The 27,470-nt window shown below is 45.4% G+C and overlaps 4 protein-coding genes across 7 annotated transcripts in view; 2 read left to right on the forward strand and 2 right to left on the reverse strand.

The window, feature by feature from the left end:
* LOC105564270 overlaps positions 1–14,274 on the reverse strand; it is a 71,414-nt gene extending 57,140 nt beyond the window's left edge. For both annotated transcript variants that reach the window (XM_012016525.1, XM_012016526.1), the window contains exon 1: positions 13,791–14,274. In XM_012016525.1, coding sequence (XP_011871915.1) covers positions 13,791–13,842 — 52 coding nt within the window. In that variant the 5' untranslated portion in view covers positions 13,843–14,274. The remainder of the gene's footprint in view (positions 1–13,790) is intronic.
* Positions 14,275–14,908: 634 nt separating this feature from the next.
* Positions 14,909–24,326, reverse strand: LOC105564271 (exostosin-1). 3 transcript variants are annotated; one of them, XM_012016528.1, is made up of 9 exons: positions 24,063–24,326; positions 23,037–23,758; positions 18,649–19,686; positions 18,368–18,569; positions 18,162–18,281; positions 17,863–18,093; positions 17,501–17,767; positions 17,160–17,410; positions 14,909–17,080 (listed from the first exon to the last, which is right to left on the reverse strand). In XM_012016528.1, the coding sequence occupies exons 3-9, from the start codon at positions 19,530–19,532 to the stop codon at positions 16,900–16,902; spliced, it is 2,136 nt and encodes a 711-aa protein (XP_011871918.1). In that variant the 5' UTR covers positions 19,533–19,686; positions 23,037–23,758; positions 24,063–24,326; the 3' UTR covers positions 14,909–16,899. The 3 variants fall into 3 exon arrangements, with proteins under 3 accessions (XP_011871918.1, XP_011871919.1, XP_011871917.1); XM_012016529.1 differs by lacking the exons at positions 23,037–23,758; positions 24,063–24,326 and adding an exon at positions 22,658–23,008; XM_012016527.1 differs by lacking the exons at positions 23,037–23,758; positions 24,063–24,326 and adding an exon at positions 19,954–20,496.
* Positions 22,241–26,120, forward strand: LOC105564308. The gene is made up of 4 exons (XM_012016592.1): positions 22,241–22,301; positions 25,032–25,114; positions 25,245–25,762; positions 25,836–26,120. The coding sequence occupies exons 1-4, from the start codon at positions 22,241–22,243 to the stop codon at positions 25,960–25,962; spliced, it is 789 nt and encodes a 262-aa protein (XP_011871982.1). The 3' UTR covers positions 25,963–26,120.
* Positions 26,121–27,197: 1,077 nt separating this feature from the next.
* Positions 27,198–27,470, forward strand: part of LOC105564309 — a 28,401-nt gene continuing 28,128 nt past the window's right edge. The window contains exon 1 of the mRNA XM_012016593.1: positions 27,198–27,206. Coding sequence (XP_011871983.1) covers positions 27,198–27,206 — 9 coding nt within the window. The remainder of the gene's footprint in view (positions 27,207–27,470) is intronic.

Raw genomic sequence — 27,470 nt, forward strand, 5'->3', positions numbered from 1 at the left:
GTGTGTGTGTGTGTGTGTGTGTGTGTAATAAGTTCACACAAGTGTATCTGCCATAATTATTATTGATCCTAACGTCTAACGTAATAATGCGTGCATTATCGTACGTGAGAGTAAAATTTCAGATCCGTCATGGTAAAAGAGTTGAAATATATCGTATCGCAATTGTTTTGCGTACCGTCTATATTGAATCTTGAGTAGGATGCGCCGGCATAGCCTCCTTGTCATTTTCTGCCCGTGCAGTTAGACGCTTTAATGTGCATTTGGCAAGCGTAGAAAATAAGCATATATCATAATTTCGCTTCGACCGGCAGAAGTATGCAAAGGAGGCGAGGAGCCTCCGTCGAAGGAGAGTGTGAAACCTCGTTTCTCGATGCACCGTGGTTTTGAGGGCAGTGGGGAATGTGGATGAAACTACGCTGCATTCTTGAGGTAGCATTTTTATTCGCAGAGCGCACGCGAAATTAAATGTCTACGGAAATTTCATGCGATGGTAAAAGAGGAATAAGATCGATTCGACGTATCGTATCAACACGCTACGCGGGGCACCTGAAACTCTTCCGTCACAATCATGAAGTGTAAATTTTGAAAAACCCAGAAGAATATTATTGTAGTCAGTAATTGATTAACAACAGGAAGAAAAATTGTTTAACGACTTTATACTGGCTGGGTGGTTTATTTTAACAATTTATTCCAATGTTTCGATCATCCGGATTGTGGTCCTTTTCAAGGAAATGTATATATTAGTTAAAAATTACATTAAAAAATCTTTAAAACTGTACCGCTACCTTCAAATCTCCCTTTTATTCTTTTGAAATTTACCCTGAAAATCGTATAATCATGGGACAACATGGCATTTGGAAGAACTTTATAAGAGTTTTCGGAAATTTTGCCACACATTTTACTAGTGAAATGTATACTACGTATAATTACTAATAAAATGTATGGTAAAATTGCAGATAATTCTTTAAAATGCCATATTGTCCCACGATTACACAATTTTCAGGGTCAAGTTTTAACAGAAAATCTCTCCGTGTAGATTTTTAATTTTCGAATGGTTTAGATTCTGATTTTTAGTCGTAGAAATCCAAATTGAAATAATTCGCACGTCTCTACTCACTGTCCCCTCCCTCAATCAAATCGACTTAATGGCAATCGTGATCCTTTTTCCAAAAGTGTAAATTTCCAAATTCCAATTTAACTCATACGTGACATTGCATAAATTAGAAGCAAAATACTTTTGTTTTCTCTAGTATTCATATTTTTCGCTCATTTACATATATTTCAGTATAATTTCTTAAGAGAGATTTATCGTAAAATGCATGTAGTAAAATTAAAAAAACTCAAAGTTCTTCAAATATCGTGTTGTCCCACGGGTACAAAATTTTTTCGGGATAAATTTTAAGAGAAAATTCCCTCCGTCCATCATTCGAGCGCGTTCTTTTGCACGAGCGGAATATTCCTTTTCCTATTTCAAAACAGACATATTTTACGCAATTTATATGCTCCGAAGAACTCGTGGTATTGAGAGAGAAAAAAAATAGAGTGCAAGAAAACGTTATGCAATTAAATATACTGAGACGAGCTTGCGTAATTATAAATAATACCTCGCTCCCCTCGCTGGCGCTTTTAAAGATCGAAAGCTTGATTCGTTCCCAGGCAGATCCCACCGTTTAACGGCGCGCAAGATCACGATGGTCGGGCATTAAATCATTACGTCGCCGAGTGCCGGCTGCGAGCGTAGGCGGCGGGCCCTGCTGCAAAAGGATTCCTGACCTACGACACGAGGAGTCTACGTGAGGGTCGTTTACTGTCGAGGGCAGTAAACTCTCCTCGACACTAACCCTCCCCAAGTAGGGGCTCCGGCTTTTAACGAGAGAGCAACTCGCGCATATCTCTCTCTCTCTCTCTCCTTCTCGCGCGTCCGTCTAATTTATGGTAAATGAAAACACGGTTGGCACGGTACGCACGTCGGACAAACACGGTCTCGCACGTGTTCGCGAGATGATCTACGCGTTTTCAATTAATTTACAGCGTCCGCCCGACACGGTCTTTCACGAGGACCTCACGGCAAAAAGAGCGAGACCCGTTACGATAGAAAAAATTTTCGGACGCAACGCGTCCTCTCCTCAAGGCCTCCGGTTAAAACGCCTCGTCCGACCCCGACGGAAATGTCTCTCCGCTCCAACGACGGTGATTTCCCGTTAGGAAAAAAAAAGCCATGAATGTTTATATCGCTTTTGTGCACTCGTCGGAGAGGAATTCCATTTTATCGAGGTAGAAATCGATTTCAGCGTTCCTATTCACATCGCCGGACTGTTTCCGCCCGATTTTCGTCACGTACTCTCCGTGCATTCAGATCGCGAATGATAGCGTTTGACGCCAAGAATCGGTCCAACCCGATATGTACGGCGCGTAGATAGATAGATAGAGAGAGAGAGAGAGAGAGAGAGAGTTACATTATTTCGCCTGCAAGAACCTGAGAGCCGCAGGGGCCTGTGCTCGCGTATCGGGCATTGTAAACTCTTAAGGATAACGACCGCGCAACTCGCGTTATTACCACATTCGGTATTAACAATTAGCCGTTTCCCAGAGAGTAACGATCGTTCCGAATAGTTTACGATGTGGGCAGGGAAGTATATCGCCTCGGAGCGGCCACTTTCGTACAATACCGGCAAAGAACGATTGATTATCTACGTATTCGCAACACACTCGTAATGGGCGTTAATACGTTATCGGTACGCCATCATTCATTGCCTCACTAAAAATTGCACACGACGGTCCCGTGGCGAGCTATAAACAATCCTTTTATTCGTCCCATTACGCGCAAAAGTGTCTACGAAAAGAGAGCGCGGGGCGGGCGGGTGGAAAATGAGGGGAACGAAAAGAGACGCAGATGGTACTTCGGTTTCTCATGACCCAGATAAATAAAATCTTTCGCTAACTGCCGACAATAATACCGACATAATATGTTCATTAACGCGCGAAAGAGAAACAATTACGGTGTCGTAACGTTTTGCCGCAGTCCCGCGAGATAATAGGATCTTTAAACAATAACATTTTTCTGGAATTTCCCCCCTTTGAAACGCTAATGGCGCGCGCGACGCGCCCGCGACGCGGATATCGCGCGATTTTTATCGAGCTCGTGAACGTCGTCGGATTTTCACGAGCGCGCGGCTATAACGCGCGACTTTATATTTTCTCCTTCGCATACCGCGAATGTTTCCCGTCGTCGCGGCGTCGGCGGGGTGGGAAGTGGCCGGCCAGTCGCCGGCCAAGGATAATGGACGGGCGAGCGGAGGAACCGATATCGGTGCATTGGCTACGGTAAATCCTCCGGGTAATTGCCGGCGGGGCGAAACCGACGGCGGCCGATAGCGCAAACGTCGCAGAAGAAACATAATAGGCGACGCGTATGGCGCTCGCGGTAAATCCTCTAATTGCGACGCGTGGGGAGAAAGGCCACCCTGGGTGCCGATACGTGCGAGCCTGCGCGATCGAACGCCGCGCTAAGGGACGTCAGACGCGAAATTTAAAAAAGATATCATTTTAAATATGACGATTTAGTTTCTATTTAATTTTTGTACGTCGCGGAATTTACGTAAAGTTTCTTTAGTCTTTTTGGTTGAACATACGATAACTATATATTTTAATCTTTTAGTGGCTCGTTATATTACTGGCCTTTTTCTTTGCGATTTTACAAAAACACGAGCCTGTTTAGCTACTTATTTAAAAAAATAATTGGCGGAACACTCGAGTCGGAAACGTCTATTATAAATATAATTATTTAGAATTTGTTTGGCGTTGGTTCGAGCCGATTTTCTGGGCAAAACCGCTTCACTCGAGCATTTATAAACTTTCTGTTTGTTCGTCTATTTCTATTTGTAAATTTGCCGCAAAACTGCATCGTTTAAACATTTCACATTTACTTTGTTTTATTCGCGCTGATTTTCGTTGGTCTACTACTATTTACAGATTTTCCGCAAAACTGCTTCATTTAAACGTTTCTTTATGCGAAACTTTAATAATAGCACTAGGGAGTTGAGCTAGAAAGAAGCATTGAATTACGATCTCTTTATCTGCCGACCGTTCGATTTTATGCGCCGCATTTACGGAATAGACCGAGAACACAACAAAGGAGATGCCTGTGGCATAATGTACGTGCGCACCCCGCGGTAAATTCACCCGGTAATTGCAACGCGTGTATAGGCGCGTGCGTTTACCGATGGAATCCCCGGAGAAGGGTAATAATAACCGAGGAGTGCTTTCAGCGACATAAACGGATAAAGATTGGATGAAACGCGCCGCCGCGCCGCGGAGATCCTTATTTTTCCTCGCCACGTATATCCATTTTCTCGACGCAGAGTACCGGCCGCGGAGAAGAAGAAAGGAAGAGAGAGAGAGATTCTATAACTTAATTCTGCAGTGCAGTCCATTTCTGCGCAATCATCGCATCGTTGCGTCATCGATTTGCCGCGGCTCATCTCTGTGATTGCTAATTTAATATACTACCACCTAATAGAGCAGAAAACGGATAGGCAATTGAGCTCTGACGATTAAGCCATAGAGAACCGATTCTATGCCTATAAATTATCTAAACGCAGGAGATTACCAATTTTCGTGTAAGGATCACTGTTAGATTTAACTCAATAAAGTGGTCGCCACTGTCCCTACTCAATACGTGGTTTGATTTAGTTAAACCAGGGAGTTAAAAGAGCACATAAAATGATTTTTAATAAAAAATGTAGTTATTTTTCAACTACAATTTGTGTCAAAATAGAGAGTTTTTGCGAGATCTAACGTCGCGCTAAGATAGACGTGAAATTAAAAAGAATAGCGGGAACACTCGAGTCGCGAAACGTAATGTAAATATAATTATTTAGAATTTGTTTGTCGTTGGTTTGAAAGTATACTCGCTCGAGTCAGGTACACCCAGATAAAAGATTCAGTTAAATTAAACAAATGGGATACGTTGAAATGACGTTTCCTCGAATCTACTCAATTTTAATTTACTTCCACATTTGCTAGATTTGACGAAATACTCGTAGATATGAATTCTCTGAGAAATTCCAGTCTTAATCAAATTAAATTTTGGTTAATGTAAAGAAATCATTTCTTCAAAATTAAATAAAAGTCTAGCAAGGTCAAAGGAAATTTCTTTCATTTCAAAGAAACTTTTTTCCGGGTGTACGGCAAGACGAAACTGAGCAGAACCCAATAACATCACTTTAGCGTTCACCGCATCTGAAGAGACGGTATTGGAAACTCTTTAATAACAAATTTCACCACACATGATAGCCCAAAGTAACAACGTATCGAGGAGGAGCAGTGGCGACTACTCATTGCGCCAAGTTCGGCTCGCTGAGTCACTACGAATTTAGCAGTGAATATGGGAGATGGACGCCTCGCTTCTCTGGGCCCCACGCTTTCCGAAAAGCCTCTTCGAAGCCAGCGGAAACCGAGATTCTTCGGGGTAGAAACTTTATCGTGAAAAATTGACGCCCGAGTTGGGGATGTCCGCCGAGAAATTCATTGAGGCTATAATATCTCCCTGTCTGGCGCAAGCGAGGGTGTGTCCGTTAGATACCGAGGGGGGAAATATCGTGCCTTGCGAATATTACAGGCTCGTGCTCGATAAGCCGTGTCCAGCGTCGTATTCCCGGGCTAAACGCCCATGCGACCGCGGGAACCTGAGATACACATTCGCGCTCGCGGTAAATTTCCTCGGTAATTGCGACGCGGCGCGGCCGCTCGCGTGGGTGCTGATGGAATCCTGGGCGCAGGGTAATGGAACGGGGCACATTTTCAGCGCGGAGTAAAAATCTGTGAGAGCGGTAAAACGGAGAATGCGAGGACTCGCGCGCGGAGACACGGGGAGCGGTTAGGTCTCGTCCTCCCGCTCGTTCGAATCTCTTTTGCGCAATCCGTTGTTAGCGATAATTTTCTAATAATTTCCACCGCACGCGCGAAATTAGCGATCGTTATTAACGGCACTTTTCATGCCTTGTTACATTATTATGCTATAAACCCTTTGATTATACAATAACACGTTTACGTCCGCTTTCGTCGACGCGGATTAACGTTAATCTCGATTTAACTTACTTTCTATCTCCTTCCAGCCCTAAGACTTGGGAAGAGATGAAAGGCGAGTTAAACCGAGTTAATCTACATTGAAAAGTGGACACTGGACTACCTTAAGACAGTCTTGAGATTATCGTGAATCCCAGATGATTTTTTCAGCACTGAGAAAAATTTCCGTCGGACAAACCAATTAAAGTCCGGTTTCACCAACGCCGCCTAACTTCTTTCATCTCAGCTCAACTCATTCCTTAGTTCTTTCTAAAGGCCTGTGTCCACGATGCTAGAACTTGGTCCAAGTTCTAGTACCGAGAAATCTTTTATGGCGGGAGCTGTTATGGAATAGCTGCAAGTTGATTGGCTACACATTTCTCGAAACTAGAACCTGGGCCAAGTTATAGGCGTCGTGGACACTAGGCCTTGAGGGGGCTGTTAGAAAGAGACAAGCGTGAATTAAACTAAGATGCGACGTTTGATAAATTATGGATACATCCGATGAAATTTATCGGATAAAATGCAATTAGCGATGAAACTTGATTGAAAAACCGATCACTTTTCATCGGACGTGCAATTCAATCGGATAAATCCGTTTGTTATTATGCAATTGGATTATCCGCTTATACTTAATCGGACATTTTTCTCAGCGAAGGGAAAGAGCCACAGTGAGATAATTGTAGCCAAATCGGAATTTCTCCTCTTCAGGATCGACATAGATCTCTCCCTTTCCACCGCATGTGCCGCGCGTACTTATGCGGGGAGCTTACGTTCGAGGGACACGACCTGGGGAGTAAGCCGCTTATTTCCCTTTCTCGTTCCGAGTCGCGGGATATATTTCCACTTGAGCGCGAACGCAGTTGGGAATGTGATGGTTTTTACGTGTCGACGGGCGAAACGGCCGAGGGTTGTCCGTAATTCAAGGTACGTATGCCGCCAGTAAATTCTCCCGATAATTGCGTAGCTGCGCGGGTGCTCTCGGGATCCTGGAGAAAGGATAATAGCCGAGAGAGGCGGTTGTCGAGCGCGGCTACGCGCGGCGTAACGTGTGCGTGTGCTCAACGCACCGAGACGGGATTACGAGTCTCCGTGGGACTCGGAGGTTATCGATTTTATTGCGCTGGGCCCGATCACAGTTCCCTCCCGTCGTGGCCCACGTTCCGGGGACCGCGCGTGGTGCCCCGCGTCAGAGGACGTAAATTTAACCAGCTCGAACAGCGGTGATTTATGTGCGCGCGCGTGCGGCGGGCGCGTACGCGTTTACGGATCGATCGATTGCGTAAATTATATCGATTTTATTTGCCGGCGGTTTTGCACGAGCGGCGAGCTCGCAGCAGCCGAGACTCACCCCGGTGAGAAATGATTCGTCGATCGATGTCGCAACGATGTCGAATCGGCATCGACACCTTCAACTTGATGATCGACGTCAATTTGACATCGTTTCGACATCGATCGACGATTTACGTCGATCATCAAGTTGAAGGTGTCAATGCCGATTCGACGTCGTTTCGACATCGAACGACGAATCATTTCTCGCTGGGTCTGCCCGTCGAACTCTGGAGACCCTAGTAGCACGGTGCATCGGTTAAACATTGGCCCAATATTCGTTTGTATTGGGCCAATGTTTAACCGATGTTTGGTCAATGCACTGTGCTAGGACCCTAGTACACGGAGATAATTTGTTTCTTAAAATTTATCCTGAAAATTATGTAATCGTGGGACAACGTGGCATTTCGAAGAATTTCATAAGTTTGCTGAAATTTTACCGTACACTTTACTGATCAGATGTATAATTTTTTACCAGTAGAATGTATGGTAAAATCTAAAAAAATTCTCGTTCGTCTGCGGAGGAGAAAAGCCGTAATTTGAAATACACCTTTCGCAATCCTTAAACAAAAGAATCGAGCATGGTTCGAGGATACGATACCGTGTCCTCGCGTTGCTTCGCGGGCCGCGGGCCGTAACTCACGACTTTTAGAAAGGATAACGCCAGGCACCTCCGAGAACGGCTGAGCGCGAGCCCTTGGCGCCGTGATATCCCCGGCGACGTGTAAATCATGGGGCGTAAACTGCATTCCGGCTGCTAAATTACTTCGCTGATGCGAGCCGACGGTATCGCGAGGCGGCCCGCCTACACGCCGAACCGTGTCCGCCTCTCTTACGTACACGCACACGCCTCTATCCCTCTAATGGTAATATGTAACGTTTGCGTGATTTCGTCACGTATTTCAGACTATTGAGGTGGTTGACAAAAGATTATTACGGGACATTATCTAATCTTACCGCTACGCGCCGTTAATCGCACGCGGTTTTACGATAAATCTCTTTTAAGTAATTGTAAAATATACGCAAATGAGCGAAAACTAAGGAATACTAGAGAAAACAAAAATATTTGGCTTCTAATTTAAGCCATGTTACGTATGAGTTCAATTGGAATTGGGAGATTTACATTTTTGGCCAATTTGAATTTCTACGACTAGAAATTAGAATCTAAACCGTTCGAAAATTTTAAATCCACACGGAGAGATTTTTCTCTTATAATTTGACCCTGGAAATTGTGTAATCGTGGGACAACGCGGCATTTCCAAGAACTTTATGAGTTTAAAAAAATTTTACGATGAATCTCTCTTAAGTAATTGCACTACAATATATGTAAATGAGCGAAAAATATGAGTACTAGAGAAAACAAAATATTTGGCTTCTAATTTATGTAATGTTACGTGTGGGTTTAATTGGAATTTGGAGATTTACATTTTTGGAAAAAGAATCACAATTTCCATTAAGTAACGTCGATTTGATTGAGAGTGGGGACAGTGAGTAGACGTGCGAATTATTCCAATTTAATTTTCTACAACTAAAAATCAGAATCCAAACCATTCGAAAATTTAAAATCTCCACGGAGAGATTTTCTCTTAAAATTTGACCCTGAAAATTATGTAATCGTGGGACAATATGGCATTTTAAAAGACTTTATCTGGGTTTTCTGTAATTACCATACATGCTACTAATAAAATGTCTCATAAGATTTTCCATAATGCTATATTGTCCCACAATTACACGATCTTCAAGGTAAACTCTAGGAAAAAATTCTCTCCGTGTAAAAGCGAGGATTAAGATTATCTTTCAATTACAATCCAAATATTAATCGGGATAATATGACAATCTAAAAATAAATACAGGTAGCCGTGAACTGGCAGTGCCTTGGACGCGTTTCGATCGAAAAGTTACTGACCTTCGCCAAATATTTTATTCTAACAGAATTGACAATGTAAATGAGATGGCGTCACCACGCGGTATTTGTGCAACTCGTCTTTACGCATCGCGAAGTCACCGTTTACGGATACTGTTACGTGAATTCAGCTAGCATGTCAATTAATCGATGATTTACTAGGAGAGATAACATCGCGGCCACCGCGCCCTCCGCTACATAATTTGAATACTCGTCAGCACGTGGTCGGCTGCTATTTCCATAAGCGAGGCGTCTTCTTGCCGAAAAGAAAAAAAAAAAGAAACCACGAGTAACGCGGAAAGGTCGAATCTGAAATGACTAGTTCAATCGATTTCTTCGCGGCTCGCGACAGTCCCGCTTCTCGATCTCTCTGCTCTCAGGCGCGCGGATCAGAATTGTTCGCGCGCGAGAAAAAGGCCGGCGTTCGCCGGCGCAATTAATCGTCAATTCCGTAATCTACAGCGGCGGGATTTAGGACAGCCGGGGAAACCGACGCGTCCGCGAACGCGGCGGCCGAGACTCGATCGCGGCGATCGATTGCGCGCGGATCCCGCGCGAGATCGAAATTTCTTCTTTCTCATTATCTCGCATCTCGACGTGGCGCGATCTCTCGCGCGCGGCGGCGGCGGATACGCGTCTCTCTTGCGAGACGAGACGGCTTCCCCCGGGTCTCCCCTCGTCCCCGGTCGCCCGCCGTCTCGTTAACCGATGGGAACAGATTTCTGATTGCGTCCCCTTCCCGTCGCCGAACGCCCGCCGGCGGCCGCGGCGTACACGGCTGCAACCGAGCACCTCCGGGTGGATTTCGCAAAGGGACCATTTCCAACGCCGAGAACCGCGCCGCGTTAACCGAAATGCAGCAACAATGCCGTTAAAGCGTTCTCCTCTAACCGGGTCCACGTCGCGATGGATCCGATCCGGGCAGATACGCGCGGCGAGCGGATCACGACCGCCGCGGTGCGATGGTCACTTTCGGATTTCGCAAAATCGTAACCGCTTTCGTCGATCCTGTCGCCCGAGAAACGCCCGCGAGGAGTCTCACTCGATTACGTTGATCGGGACCGCGCGGCCCGCGATTCTCTGGGAAACGCGCGGGCGAAGATGCGGCCCGGGATAAGCCTTCACCGCGAGAGTATCTCCGGCGATACTCTCGGTAGCCGGCACTTGTAATGTTGTTACGTAAACCAAATCGACAGGCATAAGCGGATTTGCTAGCAGCCAGCGCGCTAATCGGCTGCTTCAGGCAGCCGTTTTACTACTCGAGAGCCTCCTAATTGTTTTGTCAATTTGTAACCGCTTATCGCGTAATAAACTTTATATCTGTACATAAACAAATAATTGCTGAGCAATCGAGGCCGTAAATCAACCACCGGACCGACACGCACGATTGTTTAGTGTAATTTCGCAGCTGCCGTTGTCTCGCGAGCCCGAAGCTTCGTGTCCCTTGCAGCTACGAATCAGCCAGCAGCCGATCAATTTCCCCACTCGATCGATACTTTTTGATTGACATTTCGCCTCAATAAAGCCGAGCCGGCCGGCTCCCGGTGACAAAATTTTCCCCGAATACACCACGAGTTTCCTGACAGACTCGCCAGGGTTTCGCAAGGTTTTTCGACGAAATGTTCGCCGGCGCGGTTTCCATCCAAGCTCGGCCACTGCCGCGGCGAGGTTTCGCAAATCGGTCGTTTCGCATGCGAAACCGACCTACCGTGCTACCGGATTGCAAAAGCCCCCGGCCTCCCTCCCGGACCGAAGGAGACGAGCGTGCAGAACCGCCCGCGGGAGATTCCTGCATTTGGGAATGTTAGATCGTGGGCCGCGGGAAACGTCGCTTCCCGGGGAAGAGGAGTCTCTCGCGGGATAATTACGTATTATGTAAACGCGCGTTTAATTGCTCACACGACACATAAACGAAGCGGCACACGCACGAGGCTCGTCCCGCAGACTCGGGATATCGCAAATCTCATAAACGAGATAATTACAATGATTTGCTCGTACTACTTTTTCCCCAATCGCCGCAACGTGAGTTCGAGAGCGCGTTTATTAGTACCTCGATTAACTGATATCCCACTCGAGAAATGTCGCCTCTCTGTGCACAGAGATCCGTTTGGTTACATTTGTCTTAAGCGACAAAAATATTTATTGGAAAAAGTATTTTTTATAAACGTAATAAAACCATTAAAGATTTAAAAATTCAAAACAAAAGAGATAAGATGCTGGAGGAAACGACGATAAATGCACACTGGGAATCACTGATGTCTTCCCACGTGAATTTGTATATTTTACATAACACACGCGGAGAGAATTTTCTCTTAAAATTCATCCTAAAAATCACGTGGGTCAACATGGCATTTTGAAGAACTTTATGAGAATCTTTTGAAATCTTACCATACATTTTACTAGTAAAATGTATAATTACTAGTGAAATGTATGGTAAAATTTCAAAAGACTCGAATAAAATTTATCGAAACTAGAGACGTTATCGATTATTCGATGTCTCCTTCAACCTCGATATGAAAATATCGAATTGAAAAACCACGAATTAAATATCGCACGAATGCTTTTGAACAACTTAAGTAAAAATGAATATTCTTAAAAAGCGATCGGTAAGTTTAATTGTGCAGAGAAACTTGCACATTTGTATATACAATAAGGAAATCGTCCAATCGCGACGCGGTTCGGGATGGCTTTATGCGATTGGCTGTGTTTGATATCCCTGTTTATCGTTGCGACCTATAAACGTGCCACTCATCTGCACCTATCTGCACTAAAATAGAACCTCGCGCCATTGGTACTTCGAAACCGAATAGACCTATTGGCTGATTTGCTAGACCTCTCTACTTGATGTGCATATCAAATGATCTTTCCTACACTTTTCATTATAAAAAAAGGAAAAGGAACCACCCTTACGTGTTAACACTCAAAACTTGAGTGTTTTTTTTCCATAAGAGCATAACAAAAGTTTTTATAAAAAATGTCGCTTATTCGATATATGTGACTGTTCATTCGATGTTAGCTACGGTACTTTCTAAGTTGGCGAATATATTCATATTCGATAGTTTTTCTCGATTTCGACATGTCTAACCGAAACGCCACGTTGTGCCACGATTTTCAGGATAAGTTTTAAGAGAACATTCTCTCCGTGCAGACAATCGCTCAAATTCTCGTTACGCAGTCGATGCGCGACTGTTCAAAATTGAAATGAAATTCATTAATTTCACGCCAATACCTCGATTTCACGTAGAGATTTATCCCAAGTCGAGTTTTGCCCCAAGTGACGAAACCGCGCGACGTTTATTAGCACGGCCCGAGAGACACGCGTTCGTGACGGCACGTACGCGTAAAGAAAAGTGCGCTCGTGCGTCTCGGCCGGCATTCCTGTCAACCGAGGCGCGATGGGAAGCGATCGCGCTTTTCGAGAATACAGCGCGCTACCCTCGGGCGCACCCCGGGGGATCGGCGGGCGCGCGTTAGCTCGCGATTTCCGCGTGTGCCAGTTATCCAACGGCGCGGACATTACGTAAACTGACATTTTCGCAGCTAATACGAGCGAGCGAGCATGCGATTCCAGCTAGCGGCTGCCACACGGAGCCCGAGCTCTACCGCCGCTAGCCTTTCCCGCGCGGCGGACTCTCTCGAAACAGAAGTGGAAAAAAAAAGAAAGAGGACTCCGAACTCGATAAATCGTCCTGTCGCGCGATCGGTTCTCCGTCCGGTCGATATCTGCGATACTTGGAATCTCGTTACGTTCGTTTAATTGAGGAGTTCGGTGGAGGAACGACCTGGGTCGACTTGCCCAGACGGCGCACAATAATCGGAAAATATTCATCAAATATTTGTAATGTTTTCATAAAAATTGCAGTATTCATTCGAAGTTTGGAAAATATATTTCCTGGCCAAACTATAAGATTCCAAGTGCACGTTTTATAAATATTGGTCTGTTGCATACAACTGTAAATCTGTTATGTCAGCTTTTGTAGTACGTGAAAAAATAACTTGATCGACTTAAGTCGCTCTTCCACCAAACCCCTCACGCTTTTAATACAGAATTCTTACGGTAGATTCTCCCTCGCGTAAGATTCACCTCGACGGATGTCGACGGGTGACTTCCGTGCGATCGTAGGTCGAGAACAAAACGAAGAACCGCGCTCAGCGTTACATTTGTAACATCGAAGATCGCGTAAGGGAAAGATCGACGCCCGTTTCCACCAACGCAGTTTAACTTTAATCTCTGTTTCAATTACTTCGAATCTCTTTCTCATTTGTAAAACTAGAAAAAGGTACGAGGCAAGTTGAACCGAGATGAAGGTTAAACTGCGTTGGCAGAAACGGGCATAAGCGACACTCACGTTTTTAATATCGAAGATTACGTTGAAAGAGGGGAACAAGAGGTGTGACACATTCAACCGCGGACGGTGAAATTGGTCGCCGCGAAGGGGAGGAGGAGGAGAAACGCGCGCGAAAGGTCGATTAATGAGCCGGACTCACTCACCCACTCTCGACACGACCGCCAGGATCAGCAGCACGCTGCTCACGATTATCATCTTCCCTCCGTTGGCCGCTGGCGCGGGAATCACGACGCGGTGCCGGTGTCCAAGGACGAAGGGGGCGATCTCGCGCGGCCGTTATCCTCTGCCTTTCCGCGCGCGGACCCTCACACACCCCGAGCGCGCCGAAGGGAGGGCGAGACCGGCGCGGGGATTCGAAACTCGCTCGTGCCCTCGGGATCCAACTGACCTCGCGGGGTCGACCGTCACTCCGGAAATCCCCGCGCGTTTTCCTCTTCCTCTCTTTACCCTCCGACGAGCGCGCCGGCGAGCGAGCCTACGGGAGCCGCGGGCAGCAGTGCAGGCGCTGTTGTTCAGAGCCGCGAGTGCGCCATGGACGTCGGCAGAGCGTGTGCTACGGTCACGAGGAGAGAAAGGTGACTGCGGGTATGTACGCGAGGCGTGCACGATACCGCCTGTCTTCGTGGCATAGTCACCTTTCTAGCGGAGCGGCCAACAAAGAAGGGAGCCTTGGTGCTGTATACCCACCACCGCGCGCGCATTGCCCACCACCTCGGTGGACGTTCGCGATCACCGGGTTGATGGGGAGGGGGGGGCGAGGGGGGAGGGTGGTGGACGCCGGCCGCTCGAAATTCGCGTCGCCCCGAGCTTTTCTCACCGTCATTGTTAACGCGGCCTCTCACCGCGTCTCGCAGTTTCTCTACTCTGCCCTAAGGTGGGAGGCGAGGGTTGCGCGACGAGGGGGATGACACGCTTGGCGAGGTGAAATTCCCGTGGGATTCTCGCGCGAGTGAGTCTTTCGGGAATGGCATCCTCCCTCGTGGAAGAAACCCGCGGATTAATGACAATCGTAATTAAAATTAATTGACGATTGTGATCAATGTAAAGCCCGAAGCTTCAATTACGACGTTACAATGATGAAATAATTGCAGTACGAAATATTATAGTTACTTCGTTGCGGCGTAAATAAAAGTTAGTACTATTTTTTATTTCCGCGTCTCGAGAGATAAATCGAATTTATAAAGTAGTAAATTTCAGATCTATACAATCGCAGGATCTACTTACTATCGAACGGCAATAGAAATAATGTTACTGCCAGAGCGGCATTTTGTACAAAACAGTTTATTTTTTTTCCCCATATAAAATGACTAACGCTATATCTTATTACCTTACATTATTTCTTTTTCCGCAATACGATTACATGGAAAATGTTTAACAGATCGGAATCATCGCTTCGTATCGGAATTAGAATCAAAATATCTACGGCCACTGCGTAGAACTTGTTCTCTTTGTACGAAGATTATGTTTGCTTCCAGTGGCCGGCAACGATCGGAACATATTTGATTAGGATTGTTCGCCGAGCAATCGAAAAGATAGTGATTATCCTACCAGTTTCTATATACACCCAGATACTAATTTACATTGATCAATCGACGCAACTCAAGGACGATCGCAAAGTAGACGTATGACCGCCGGAAATTAATGGCAATACGAAATCCCGGAACGAGAGCTTCAGTTGACCCGCGGCCGCTTTTGATTCTAACGCATACGCGCGCCTCCTCAAGTTGCAGAAATATTAATATGCATAAAAATGATAGCGCTTCCTCGACACTCCTCTCGAGTAATTACGGAACGTACAGTAGAGAAAAGAACATATCACATGTACAAATAGCTTTCCGTCTTTGAGACGCATGCAGATGCCACATTATTGCGCAATCCATCTAACCGAGGGATTACAATGTCATTTCTCTCATCGTGTAACAACGTATATCGGTGTAAACGACTAGATATTGTTGCGACGCCTTGACAAAGAAAATTTCTCTCTCGTTTTCCTTCTTTCCAAGCATGCTCCTGAGAACTCGGCAGTATATTCGAATATGCTGGATAATATTGGACGCGCGAAACCAATGCGATCGGTAGAAGGGGATTACAGAGTTAACGATGCATACGCACACAGTATGCACACAAATTGTGTACGATTAGATAAATTGACAGAGTCTCGTCGGACATGAAAATTTTAATCAACTTCAAGTATACGAAGTATATATTTTAAAACGGGGAGAAGGGGGGAAAGGACGGGGGGAGGGAGGGTTAGTAAGGCGACGCTTAAAATCATACCACATTAAAATTATTGGATACTAAGAATGATCGATATCAATGATCGCATTAAACCCTAACATCTTTACAATTGTTTTAAATATAAACAGATCTTGCTTGCACCTCGCCCCGCAATACAAACGTCGACTTTCGCGTCATTATCAAAGCACTTGACGAAGTCTGCTAAAACTTTACGGATTTCTTACGTATCCCGAAATCTAAGAGGAATTACGTGAAATACATTTATTCAAATAGAAAAAACATTCGCAAATCTTTATGATTAAAAATATCGTTATACATACAAAACGCGATATCTTTCTGCTCCCTCTTTGTCTGCCCTCTTTATCTGCAGAATAATCGTCACAAAAAGATTTGATTTTTCCTTCTCCCTTTTTACTAAACCGCACAAACGATTTCAATGGCCAGTACGTGAAAAATCCAAATGTCTTTCTTAAACAACTTGGGTTCTTTTTTCATTAATAATTACGAAACGATTTGTATGTACATCAATTAAATGCTGACGCAGCGACAGCTGCGCGAGACATCGTCAAATAGAAACGGCGTCGTTACGATTCTACAATTTGTACAAAATTACTCGCAAATAAATCGCAGGGCTATCCTGCGCCATGCGTCCTTGCTGAATAACGGACTTTGATTTGCTGCCCGACAACACCGATAGTCTAATATGGCGTAGCACGCAAACGCGCAAATGTCCCCCGTACATCTGTGCATGCACACTCGTACGGCAAGCAACGGTAGATCTGTTTTTTAGCTATACTTATACTTATTGCACTCGCCCACAATTCCCCGACAAACCTTTTTGTCGAAAACTCCGCACGTATATGTATCTCTCTTACGATCCTATTTTCACCGTCAAGTGCAAAAAAGATAAGTGCGCTAAAAGGAATAGATCTAATAGCGTACGCGGAGTTTTCGCGTCATCCGGCGCGCTTGAAGAATTAAATAGTCACGCGTAATCGAGCAATGTGTACAATTCTAATTACTAACTAGTTCAATTTGCCTATACTTCTTGCGCAAATTGCTCACGGGATCTTTGAACAGAACGGGGTCCAGCCGCATGTTAGATCGCAGCAGTGGCATATACCCGAAGACAGCGACAAATGTATTCATGCAGGTTTGCCGCTGTATAAAATGATCCGGGTCGTTCCACGGCGATCTAAAATCCAACGTCAGCGATGCAATAAACGATAAACATACGTGTGAGCTCAACGAGAGCACATACCGGCGATACCTACCTAATCCCAGCTACCGCGGTATCTTTGTACAGCTTGCGCTGCGTCACTTTGATAGGTGGCCTTCGAGTTACGTGACTCACCAGGAAATTCATGAGTATATCCTCGCAGTTCTGCGACTGCTCCACGGTCTTGTGGAGAGTCGAGCTCAATAACTCGGTATACAGAGTATTATAGTAGCGGTGATAAAAAGCGGCACCGGTGAGAATGATACTGTAGTCATTTGTCCACTTGCTGGTGTAACCCCAGGAACGCTGCGAACACAAAAAAAAGCAGATTGGCTCGATTACGAAACAGCCGCGGACTGGACGGAAGTCATTTAACGCGGGCGGCATAATGCCTACCTTTGAGTCATCCCAATAGTGAGACCTCGCTGGATACCCTACTATTCGATCGGGAAATGACCGCCAGACCGTAAAAGCGAAGTCAATCTCGTCGGTATTTAGAGTGGCGTCCTCGTCGAGCGACAATATGGCACTAGTTTTGATTAACGGATGAGGATAAAAACGTTGAGATATACCGTCAACCGCGACAACGTGGATTGACGCTCTGATGCCCTGCCAGCGTGGTTTCCTTGGCACCGGAATGTCCGAGTTCCACATAAGTATTATCTTGAAGAAGATAATGCGTTGCAACATGATGCGGATTTCGCAGAATTCACAGCAAGGGAGAAACAATGATAAACGAGCGATGAACGGACTCTTACCTTATCTAGGTACTTGCTTTTCGCGAGACTCCTAAGTAAACGATAAAGTACGGCGGTGGATCCCAATTGAGAATAAATTATGGCAGTGAAAGTGTTACCAGGATTGCTGTTCGAAAAGGGAAGTTCCTGCTGGCTGTCGGCAAACTGTGGCAAAATCGCTAGTGCTCCAGGACTGGTATTCCAGACGATTCGTTCCCGCGCGCCCTCCCACGGCAAACGCTCGCGAATATTCTAGATTAATAATTACGATCAACGAAAGACGAAAAATGGAGCTCTAACAAGTTGCAATCGACCATTACCTCGAACACGGTGAATACAATTTTTTCGATAGAAGAGAAATATCTCTCCCATAAAAATTGTGTTTGCTGTCGCAATTTAAGAATTTGTACATTGGACACAGATCGTAATATGTCTGGAATCTGCAAAGTTTCATGGAACTTTAGTCATCCGCTTTAAAATGTAGTAGACATTTCAATTAAAAATACACGTTTGCGTCTCGACTTACTTGGAGTAATAGTCTCTCGTCGGAAAATATTACAGCTTGAGTCCAATCGATACGCTCGTGAAAGGGAAGAGCCCAACCGTTGCTCAAAATAACTGGGATGCATCCTGACCTCAGGGCTTCCAGAAATCGAAAGCTACCTAATCGCCGTCCTCGCGGAACCAGACAAAATGTAGCATTCATTAATAGAATTTCATAGTCGTATCTGCAAAATGAGAAAGGTGAGCGATTGTACTTGGACGTCCGTGTGCGATTCAAACGATCCCGGCATCGTTGCCACTTACGTATCGTACTCCTGATTATCTTGCTGACAGTGTTCGTCCTGCAATTCCCTCCAGGCCTTCCCGTGACGGCAGGTCGTAACGAATACCAAATCTTTACCATTGTGCAGATGATAGAGAGCATTTCTGGTCTCGGATCCAATGCCGTGTACGTAACGCTTCCCCTTGAAAGCCGCCACGTACTTTTTGTTATTGGGAAAATTGTTCTCCAACGCCTGGCCGGGCTCTCCGCCGCGTTCCGGATGTTGTTTGCCAAAGAGAGGTATCGACACGTCGAAGTCGCGTCTGTGTTTAAAGATGGACATGCTGGCCTTGGCGAGTATGGCGTAACCCACGTCGAAGGCAAGCGACTCTTCCACATAATCGGGCCACGTACCAGAATATAAGTTAAATATCAGATGATTCCTTCCGTTATTCCAATATGGCAGGTGTAACAGTTTCGAGGGAAGATTGTGTACAAATTCAGTGGACAAGGGATCTCTATCTAACGTATCCAGGGCTAAGACAAATATACATGCCCGTGCTGGGTCCGACGTGTAATATCTCGACTCGGTGATAACGTTTAATATTTTTTGGTATAGTGGACTTATCACATCCTCGACTGGGTAGACGTACACGGTGAAACCTTGCTTGCACCTGGTGAAGTCGAAGCAGGTCTCCATGCGGCAATGCCGTGTACGCTGAGACATAGCCAATGCCCCGCTGGATGTCTTTAAATCTTTGTCATAGAACTCTTCGTTTAGACTTAAATATGAAGGCAATCGCTCGTAAGGCAACTGAGATCTGCCTGTCCACTTTTCGCTTTTTAAACGGTATCCGCCGAAGTAGCAGTAACCAAGAAACGCGCATGTTACAAACAATAATAGATAGCGTTTCTTGGCTTGCATTGTCGATACAGTCAGGTTATACAAAGATATATGATAGTTCTAAGCATTATTTTCTCCCGATGTAAAAGGTCTGTGTTCAGTCACAAGCACATTTTGTTACTTCCGCTACGGCTCAGTAGCTCTTCCAGGATACAATCACTCCTGTTCTTTCGTACTGCTGCAACAAAGGTTCCACGTGTCAGGTACAAATCAAACCTTTCGCAAATAAGAAACATGAGTGCGCGTGAAAGAATAAATAAATGCGTAAGAAACTTCACAAAGATTCAACGGAAGGCCCTGCACGTCTAACACTCGTTATCTCAGTGACGAGGCATCTCGCACACAACTGCGGCAGCGCAGCTGTTATCACACATTCCCTGCGTTCCGACCGAAGTGAGGGGAAACTGACTTTATAACGGCACTCGAGGGGAAAAGCCATTACCTCCGAACCGCGACAGAAGGTAGCTATTGACGGTGAGGGTTCAGGCTGCTCGATCCCCGCGAGATGCATGACGGATCGGCGGAACGACACATAGACGCGCGACGACGACGAATCGTCACCCTCCGGGCGAGCCAGGGATAACCTATAAACCGCGCGAAGCGAGTCCCGCGCGATCGGCGATCCCGCCGAGCCGATAGTTCCACGTCGCTGTCGAACGGCACGCGCGACTCATGACGACACCCCCTCGCGCGACACGGACGGCTCTCTTACGACACGGTCGCGCACCGCCGACGCGACGACATCGCCATCCGTCCTTCTAGGTTATCTGCGGCGCACAGCAATCCCGTTGGGCCCGGCGGCGACCTTACGCCCACTCGCATCTCGACCCGCTGCCGGACGGACGCGCGTGGCATCGATCGGCGGACGCCCGCGAGTGCGAGATCATTGCACGCCGCGGCGCATCGGCGGTCCCAATCGCTACCCCCCGAAAAAAAAGCAAAAACGCGAACACGATGCCGTGACGTCGGGACGATTAGACTGGCACACCGCCTCACCTTACCGTCCTGCGCCTCACTTCACGCCTGCCCCGCGACCAGCGGCGGCAACCCGCAAACGGCGCGACGAACGTCACGGTGCACGACTGCTCCCTTGGAAAAAGAGAGACAATTTAAACTAATATAGCGAATTCGGTCGCTTGCACTAGTGCGCGCTGAGCGCACGCTAAGGCCCATTAACAAGATTCTTATTCGTTGGATCGGCCGTTGTTGAGATCCGAAAATCTGAGGACCCGTCAACTCGCGTACTCGCGTAAACTGCACACACGGGTCGGTCTCGCGCGCGCGGTTCTAGCTACGCTTATACTTGGCGCGAGACACTAACCGTGTCTCGCGATATTCAAGAATCGTCTTAAGTACCTCTTGAAATAATTTTTAACCGTGTAGCGTCCCTAGTAGCAGAGTGCATTGGCTAAACTTTGCTCCAATGTTGGTCATATTAGAAATGCATTGGCCGATATTGTTCAACGTAAAGCCAATATTGGCCGTGGAATAAATGTAAATATTGCACGATAATAATTACATAATGTTAGACTTATATTGGAAGTGCATTGGCCAATATTTAACAATGTAATAAAATTGATGCAATATTGGATTTATAAGTAACTGCAAAGTAACGATTCGTTATTTTTTAAATAGCTGCAACCAGTTAAATTTTTAGCGAAAAAAAACTGTAACTGTAATTTACAGAGTAACTTTCCCAACCCTGATTTATTTACAAAAAGCTACTCGAACCATCGCTGGAGCGTCGATTATTGCTACACGAGGAATCACTGATGCCTTCCTGTATGAAATTAGGCACAGGTAGAACACACATACATTTTCCATGCTCGGTCATGGTCAGAAATGTCTATGCCTCGGTGATCGAATTGGTTGAGACGCCCGCCTAGAGCGAAGGCAGGTCCAGGTTCAAACCCTGGCTGAGGTAATATTTTTCGCAATAAATTTTCTGTTTAAAAAACACATCGCCAGGCATGATCGATCAACTGCTTAATCATAATATTCGGAATATTCAATAGGTCATTCTTATACATTTGTCTTATGTTCGTGGAACACTTCGACTGGCACTACTACAAATCTTTTTCGAATGTGAATAAAATAATCGATCGAATATAGCGTGTCGGTTATATACGGTATGATCACTGGTTTCACTGCCTTTTGCATAAGACAAGTGTATCGCACAATAAACAATGTGCAATACATAAACTCGATGAATATTAAAAAGTTATTCTGAACGAATATTCCAAAGACACTCTCGGCGAATATTTTAAAAACGTTCTTCTTTGTTAGGAATATACGATTTCTAATTGTAATAATCTAATTGTAATATATTTATAGAATATTCGATTGGAATATACTGAAATTAAAAATATATGCACTCCAGAAGAACATTCGTAGAACACGTATATACACAAATTCGTGTGGGAGGACATCGGTGATTCCTAGTGTATATACATATGCACTTACCGTTGTAACGCGAAGTTAGATGCAATACCTTATTCATAATCAATTGTATGCAAATCGACACTCCAACAGGCTGGAACGGCCGAAGGTATATCTTTATCGATCGACTTCCAATTTCTCGCCAACTTTGAACTTTGTTGACTCGCGGTGCACGATACGCGGCTTGTGACGAGAGGGAATTTCCGCGAAGGCGCACGACACGCTTCTCCGAACCGGCATAGAACTCGCGCGAGCACTTACAAAGGAACTTATTTCGAATCTCGTCGACAATGCGCGGACTCGAACGCGCGACGTTAGCTGAGACAAAAGAGGAGATACAAACAACTGCAGGCATGTTATGCATTTAATGACGTCAATCACAATTACTGTTCCCCGCGTAATTTATTAATAATAACGGCAATGGAAATCAGCGTGCCGGAGTAACTGCAAAGAAACATCATCGCTTTCGTGTGTGGCTGGCGAGATAGAGAGAACGGATTATTCCCGCAGATATCCGCGCCGACTCCATGCACTACGGTGGTGAACGCCGTGACGCATAAGGCGGCCCGCGGAGGCGGATATGGACGATTTGCAATTTAATAACCATTTCTCGTTAGCGCGTTGGAGCGAATCGCGAGCGAGTCGGAGCGCGATTTCGGGCGCGCGGCGCCGATCGGCTTCCTGGAATCTCTCGGTCAGCTACTTACTCAGGAGGAGGACCTGCTCGGGAAGCCGATTGAGGGATCATCCCTTGCGCGGTGCCCGCCGCGTCCTCGTTCGCGTGGGCGATTTTAAGCGACGCGCGAACAAGCTAAATCGGACGAGACGGACGAGACTTTTCAAAACTGAAGAACGCTCTCCGCACGGCGTGAAAACAGATTTGAGTAGAACAGAAACACTCTCGGGAAACCGACGGCTCCGTTCGTGGAGCGTTTTCCGCCCCTTTCGGCGGTCTTTTTCTTTCTTTTTTTTCTTCGAGCTCTGGCCCGGAACGGCTCGTCTTCCCGATGCCGGTCGTGCCGCGCACTGAATCGCGCTCCTTGACGAGCGGACGCCGCCGCGGCGACGGAGTTATGAAATCCTTACCTTGACCAAACGACGCGCGAACGTCTCTCCTGCGCATATGTATATGCACACGGTATAATGCCGGTCGCTCAACGACTCCCCGAGGTGAACTTTTTCTCTCGTCGGCAGCGCGCGAGGAATTTGTACCCTGCCGTCGGACGCGCGCGGATGTTGATTTTCTCCGGGGGAAAAAAAAGCGCGGCTCTCGCCTCTCCGGATGATCGGCCGTGTCCTCCAGCCGGTCCCCTCCACGGATTCGGATTCGGGCGGGAAATAACGGCCGCTATTGATTTCGTTATCGGACGCTTAATTGCCGCGATAAAATTTCGCATCTGGATTCGCGCGCGCCGCGCTCCGCCCTTATGATTATCCAGCGCGCGTCAGCGTGCTATCATTCAGCCGGAGCAGTCACGCTGGAGAGTACTGGTCAAAAAAAAGAGCCGTTAGAAAAAAGTAATCGTCACCTGCTCAATTACGCAGCGATAACGATCGCGTGGAAAAAGTATTGCTCGTGCCAGAAGTCAAATACACGCGACCCCGCCGACTTCCGCGAATGTAAATTAACGCGGCGTCACTCGCCGGCGAGAGAGAGAGAGGGGGGGAGGGGGGGAGGAGAGGCGATTACGAAATCTTCGAAAAATGCTAATGCAAACATATCGCCGCAAATAAGTTCTTCCCGCTCGTCCGGACGCTTCGAGCGTTTTGGAACCACTTCTATATACTGCTAGACTGCTACCTTCGAGCTGAAAAGTGAGGCAAGAGTTTCCACTATGTCTAATTAGGTAAATGAAGTTGTAGATGAAAGTCCCCTATTATGAAATAGGATTCTAATACGAGATAGCAGGTTTTCAATGTCCAAAGTCAATCGCCAATCTTTTTTCGCAACGGTTGCACGATCTAACGATCAATTTTCCACTAAACGGATTTCACTCCAAGGGCAATAAACTCGCGGTGGAACAAACAGATCATATTAGGAGTCTGTCGCATAATAGGGGACTTTCCTCTATGTGTGATGCACGTATACTACTTTATACTACTTTGTTTTACCTCACAAGATATGGCGGAACTCTTGCCTCACTTTTCAGCTCGAAGGTAGCGGTCTAGTGCTGTACAGAAGTCTGTGGTTGGAACGTTCAACCTCAATTGCCGCTCAGATCCATCGAGCTGCGAGATTGTAATTCGACGACATTCAATCGATGCGCTCTCGAATCGTCCATCCGTCCACGCGAGATAATTCCCCGCGAGCATTCGAAGACGCCAGGAGTTTCTTAGAACTAGAAAAAGAAAGTATGCTAAAACGAGATTAAAGTTAATCCGCATTGATGGCAGACATTAGTCGTGCATTAAATTGGCCGGAATTTAGCCAAAGTCGCCGCGTATCGTGAAAATCTCCGGGAAACTCCGGAAGAAGCGTTCCTGGGCGAGCGAGTCTCGCCCTGTATCACTGTCTTGGCTCTTATATCCTTTGTTACTTCGTATTTGTGATTTTATTTCAATTACACTGATCTTGTTGATACGTCATTTTCTTTCCGTGTAGAAGCTCAATTGTGTATCTTACAAAATAGTAAAAATGCTCGTTTCTTTCTAAGGGGACAGCCGCTCACTTGCAGCACTTTCATTATGTTGTAAGATACACAATTGACTCTCAGATTCACAACTTGTCGCTGATAGGCCCGGTCTTTCATTTTCTGTTAACTGTTAACCAGAGGTCAGTCGACTCTCCATCTTTTTCTATATTATTATCTAAAATCACGGTCTTACGTACAGGCCTGGAAACTCCGGTGGTGGGGGTGTGCCAGTTTCCAAGCCAAAATTAGTTCGCGCTGTGTGTCGCTGCCATCGGCCAGCGTAAGGTAGCCTGTAAACTTTGTCTTGAAAGTTTATTACCCGTTTTGCAATTTAGGACTACGCAGGAATTCATCATTATAGACTATTCGGGACAATTCAAGTTGTAATGTACACTGAGCCATGCACTAGCGTTGAGTTTAACGGTTATGTTTTCACTCTTTTTTTTAGCACTTTGCGATAACAGCGACACGCTGGTGACAAGATCGTGCACTAAAAGTGGCTTAAAGTTTGGCATACCCCCCACCGCCAAAGTTTGCTTGAGTTTCCAGACTTGTATAGCGTGAGGCCGTGTCTGAGATGAAAAACTAGGCCATAAGTGCGCGAAGAACTCACTTCGAAGATAAAACAGGGATTGGCGTTACCGGCGAGTGCGCGAATTAGAGCGAAGCTCACGCGCTTCGCTCTCGCGCTGCTCGATGGCGACGCGATGATAAGGTCGGGCGGACAATACGAAACACGTCGACATCGATTTATCGTGTCCTTCGCCGGAGTAACCGTAATCGTAACGCGTTACAGTTACACGCGTACGCGAATAATAAAAGGAAAATAAACCAGAGCCACTGGCCGGCGCGCGCGCGGCGTGCAATCGCGAGCGATGAATCACGCCATCCCCCTTGTCGTAGGCTCGTGAGTCAGGGGGAAGTACAGTTCCAAGGTTGCGGGCGAGGGGGTAGCACTAGAACTCGGCGTCCCACATTCGACGGCGCTTCGTTATTCGCGGGGAACCGGCTATTTTTAAAGAGCCGAGGCACAGTCCCTTCCCACAGCACAGCGAATTCGCCAAGTATTCTTCAAGCTTTCTACCTTTCTGAATTGCAATTCTTTACGTCCGTTCTACGCCTAGGGACGACCCTACTTGTGGCTCGTCCGAGTGGAGATGTTCACACGGACATTTTAGTGTGACTATCATACTAATTGTAAGTATGGTTTTTGTATTATTTCACTATGATTTTTAACCGTCTTCTTGTGTAGAAGTGGCACCGAAGTCCATAAACGTCTCGATACGACGATCCATTTATTTACCCACTCGGATGAGCCACAAGTAGGATCATCCCTGGGTGTGGAACAGGCATTGGAAATTCCTAGAGGAATACAATGAGAATGATCGGGGAAGTTACATGCAGCATAAATGAACTTCTCAACAACGAATACTCCAAGACGAATTCACTGTGGCTGATATTCTTCAAGGATTCTTCAGCTATTCAATTTTCTAATTGCGAATTCGATTGCTTGCGCTAGTGTGCACCGAGTGCACACTAAAGCCTGTTTTATAGTCAATTTTTATGTTTAACTTTGTCTTAGATACACGTTCAAAAAATATTTAGCCTAAAAATGATCCGTACAGATGCTGTACAGATCATTTCACTGACTAAGAAATATCCCTAGTAGCATAGTGCATTGGCTAAACATTGGCTAAATATTGGTTATATTAAAAATGCATTGGACGACATTGTCCAACGTAAAGCTAATATTGGCCATGGAATAAATGTACATATTGCACGATAATAATTGTATAATATTAGATTTACATTGTAAATGCATTGGCCAATATTTAACAATGTAATAACGATATTAGTCTAATATTGACACAATATTATACCTATACTGTTAAATAGACATATATTGGCTAAATAAGAGAAGGCGTCCATCTTACAATATTGAACCAACATTGGGAATACTAGATTTACATTATTTCCCAATTTTGCGCCAATATATTGTGCTAGGGATCTCGAGAGACATTTAAGATGTAAAGATGTAGACAAGCCTAAAACCTAATCCACAAAGTGCTCTTTGCATCTAGAAACATTCTATTTTATATAAGCAAATCAAAACGCTTAAAAAATCAGTCGGCAATTTACGATTGTGCAATATATAATGTACAATTTACCAACCTGCACAAATTTTTGAACGTATTTATTGGCTACGAAATAGAATGTTTCTAGACGCAAAGACCCAGATAGCACACGCTGTTCTATGAATATCCTTCTGGGGTGCAAATATTCGTAATTTCAGAATATTCCAATCGAATATTCTATAAATACATATAGATTTTTACAATTAGAAATCGTATATTCCTAACAAAGAAGAACGTTTTTAGAATATTCGCCGAGAGTGTCTTTGGAACATTCGTTCAGAATAACTTTTTAATATTCATCGAGTTTATGTATTGCACATTGTTTATTGCGCGATACACTTATCTTATGCAAAAGGCAGTAAAACCTGTGATCGCACCATGTATAACCGGCACGCTATATTCGATAGATTATTCTATTCACATTCGAAAAAGATTTATAGTAGTCGAATGTTCTACGAACATGAGATAAATATATAAGAATGACCAAGGTTTGGAAGTAACTCGTTACTTGTAACGAGGTTACAGTTACAGTTACTTTTTTTGTAACTCTAACTTAACTTCGTTACTTTCTCTTCGTCTGTAACTGTAACTTAACTCGGTTACACTTTTTTAACAACTAGTAACTAATTTAATAGTTACTTTATATATTTTTCAAACCTCCACAGATCGCATTAAGCTTTGCATAAGCGCATGAACGCCTTTATCGACGCTTAATAATTTAAATGCAGATTTGATAGTTTTATTCTCATCGC

This window comes from Vollenhovia emeryi, unplaced genomic scaffold, assembly GCF_000949405.1.
Source record: "Vollenhovia emeryi isolate VEMERY1.0 unplaced genomic scaffold, V.emery_V1.0 DF939167.1, whole genome shotgun sequence".
Taxonomy (NCBI): Eukaryota; Metazoa; Arthropoda; class Insecta; order Hymenoptera; family Formicidae; genus Vollenhovia; species Vollenhovia emeryi.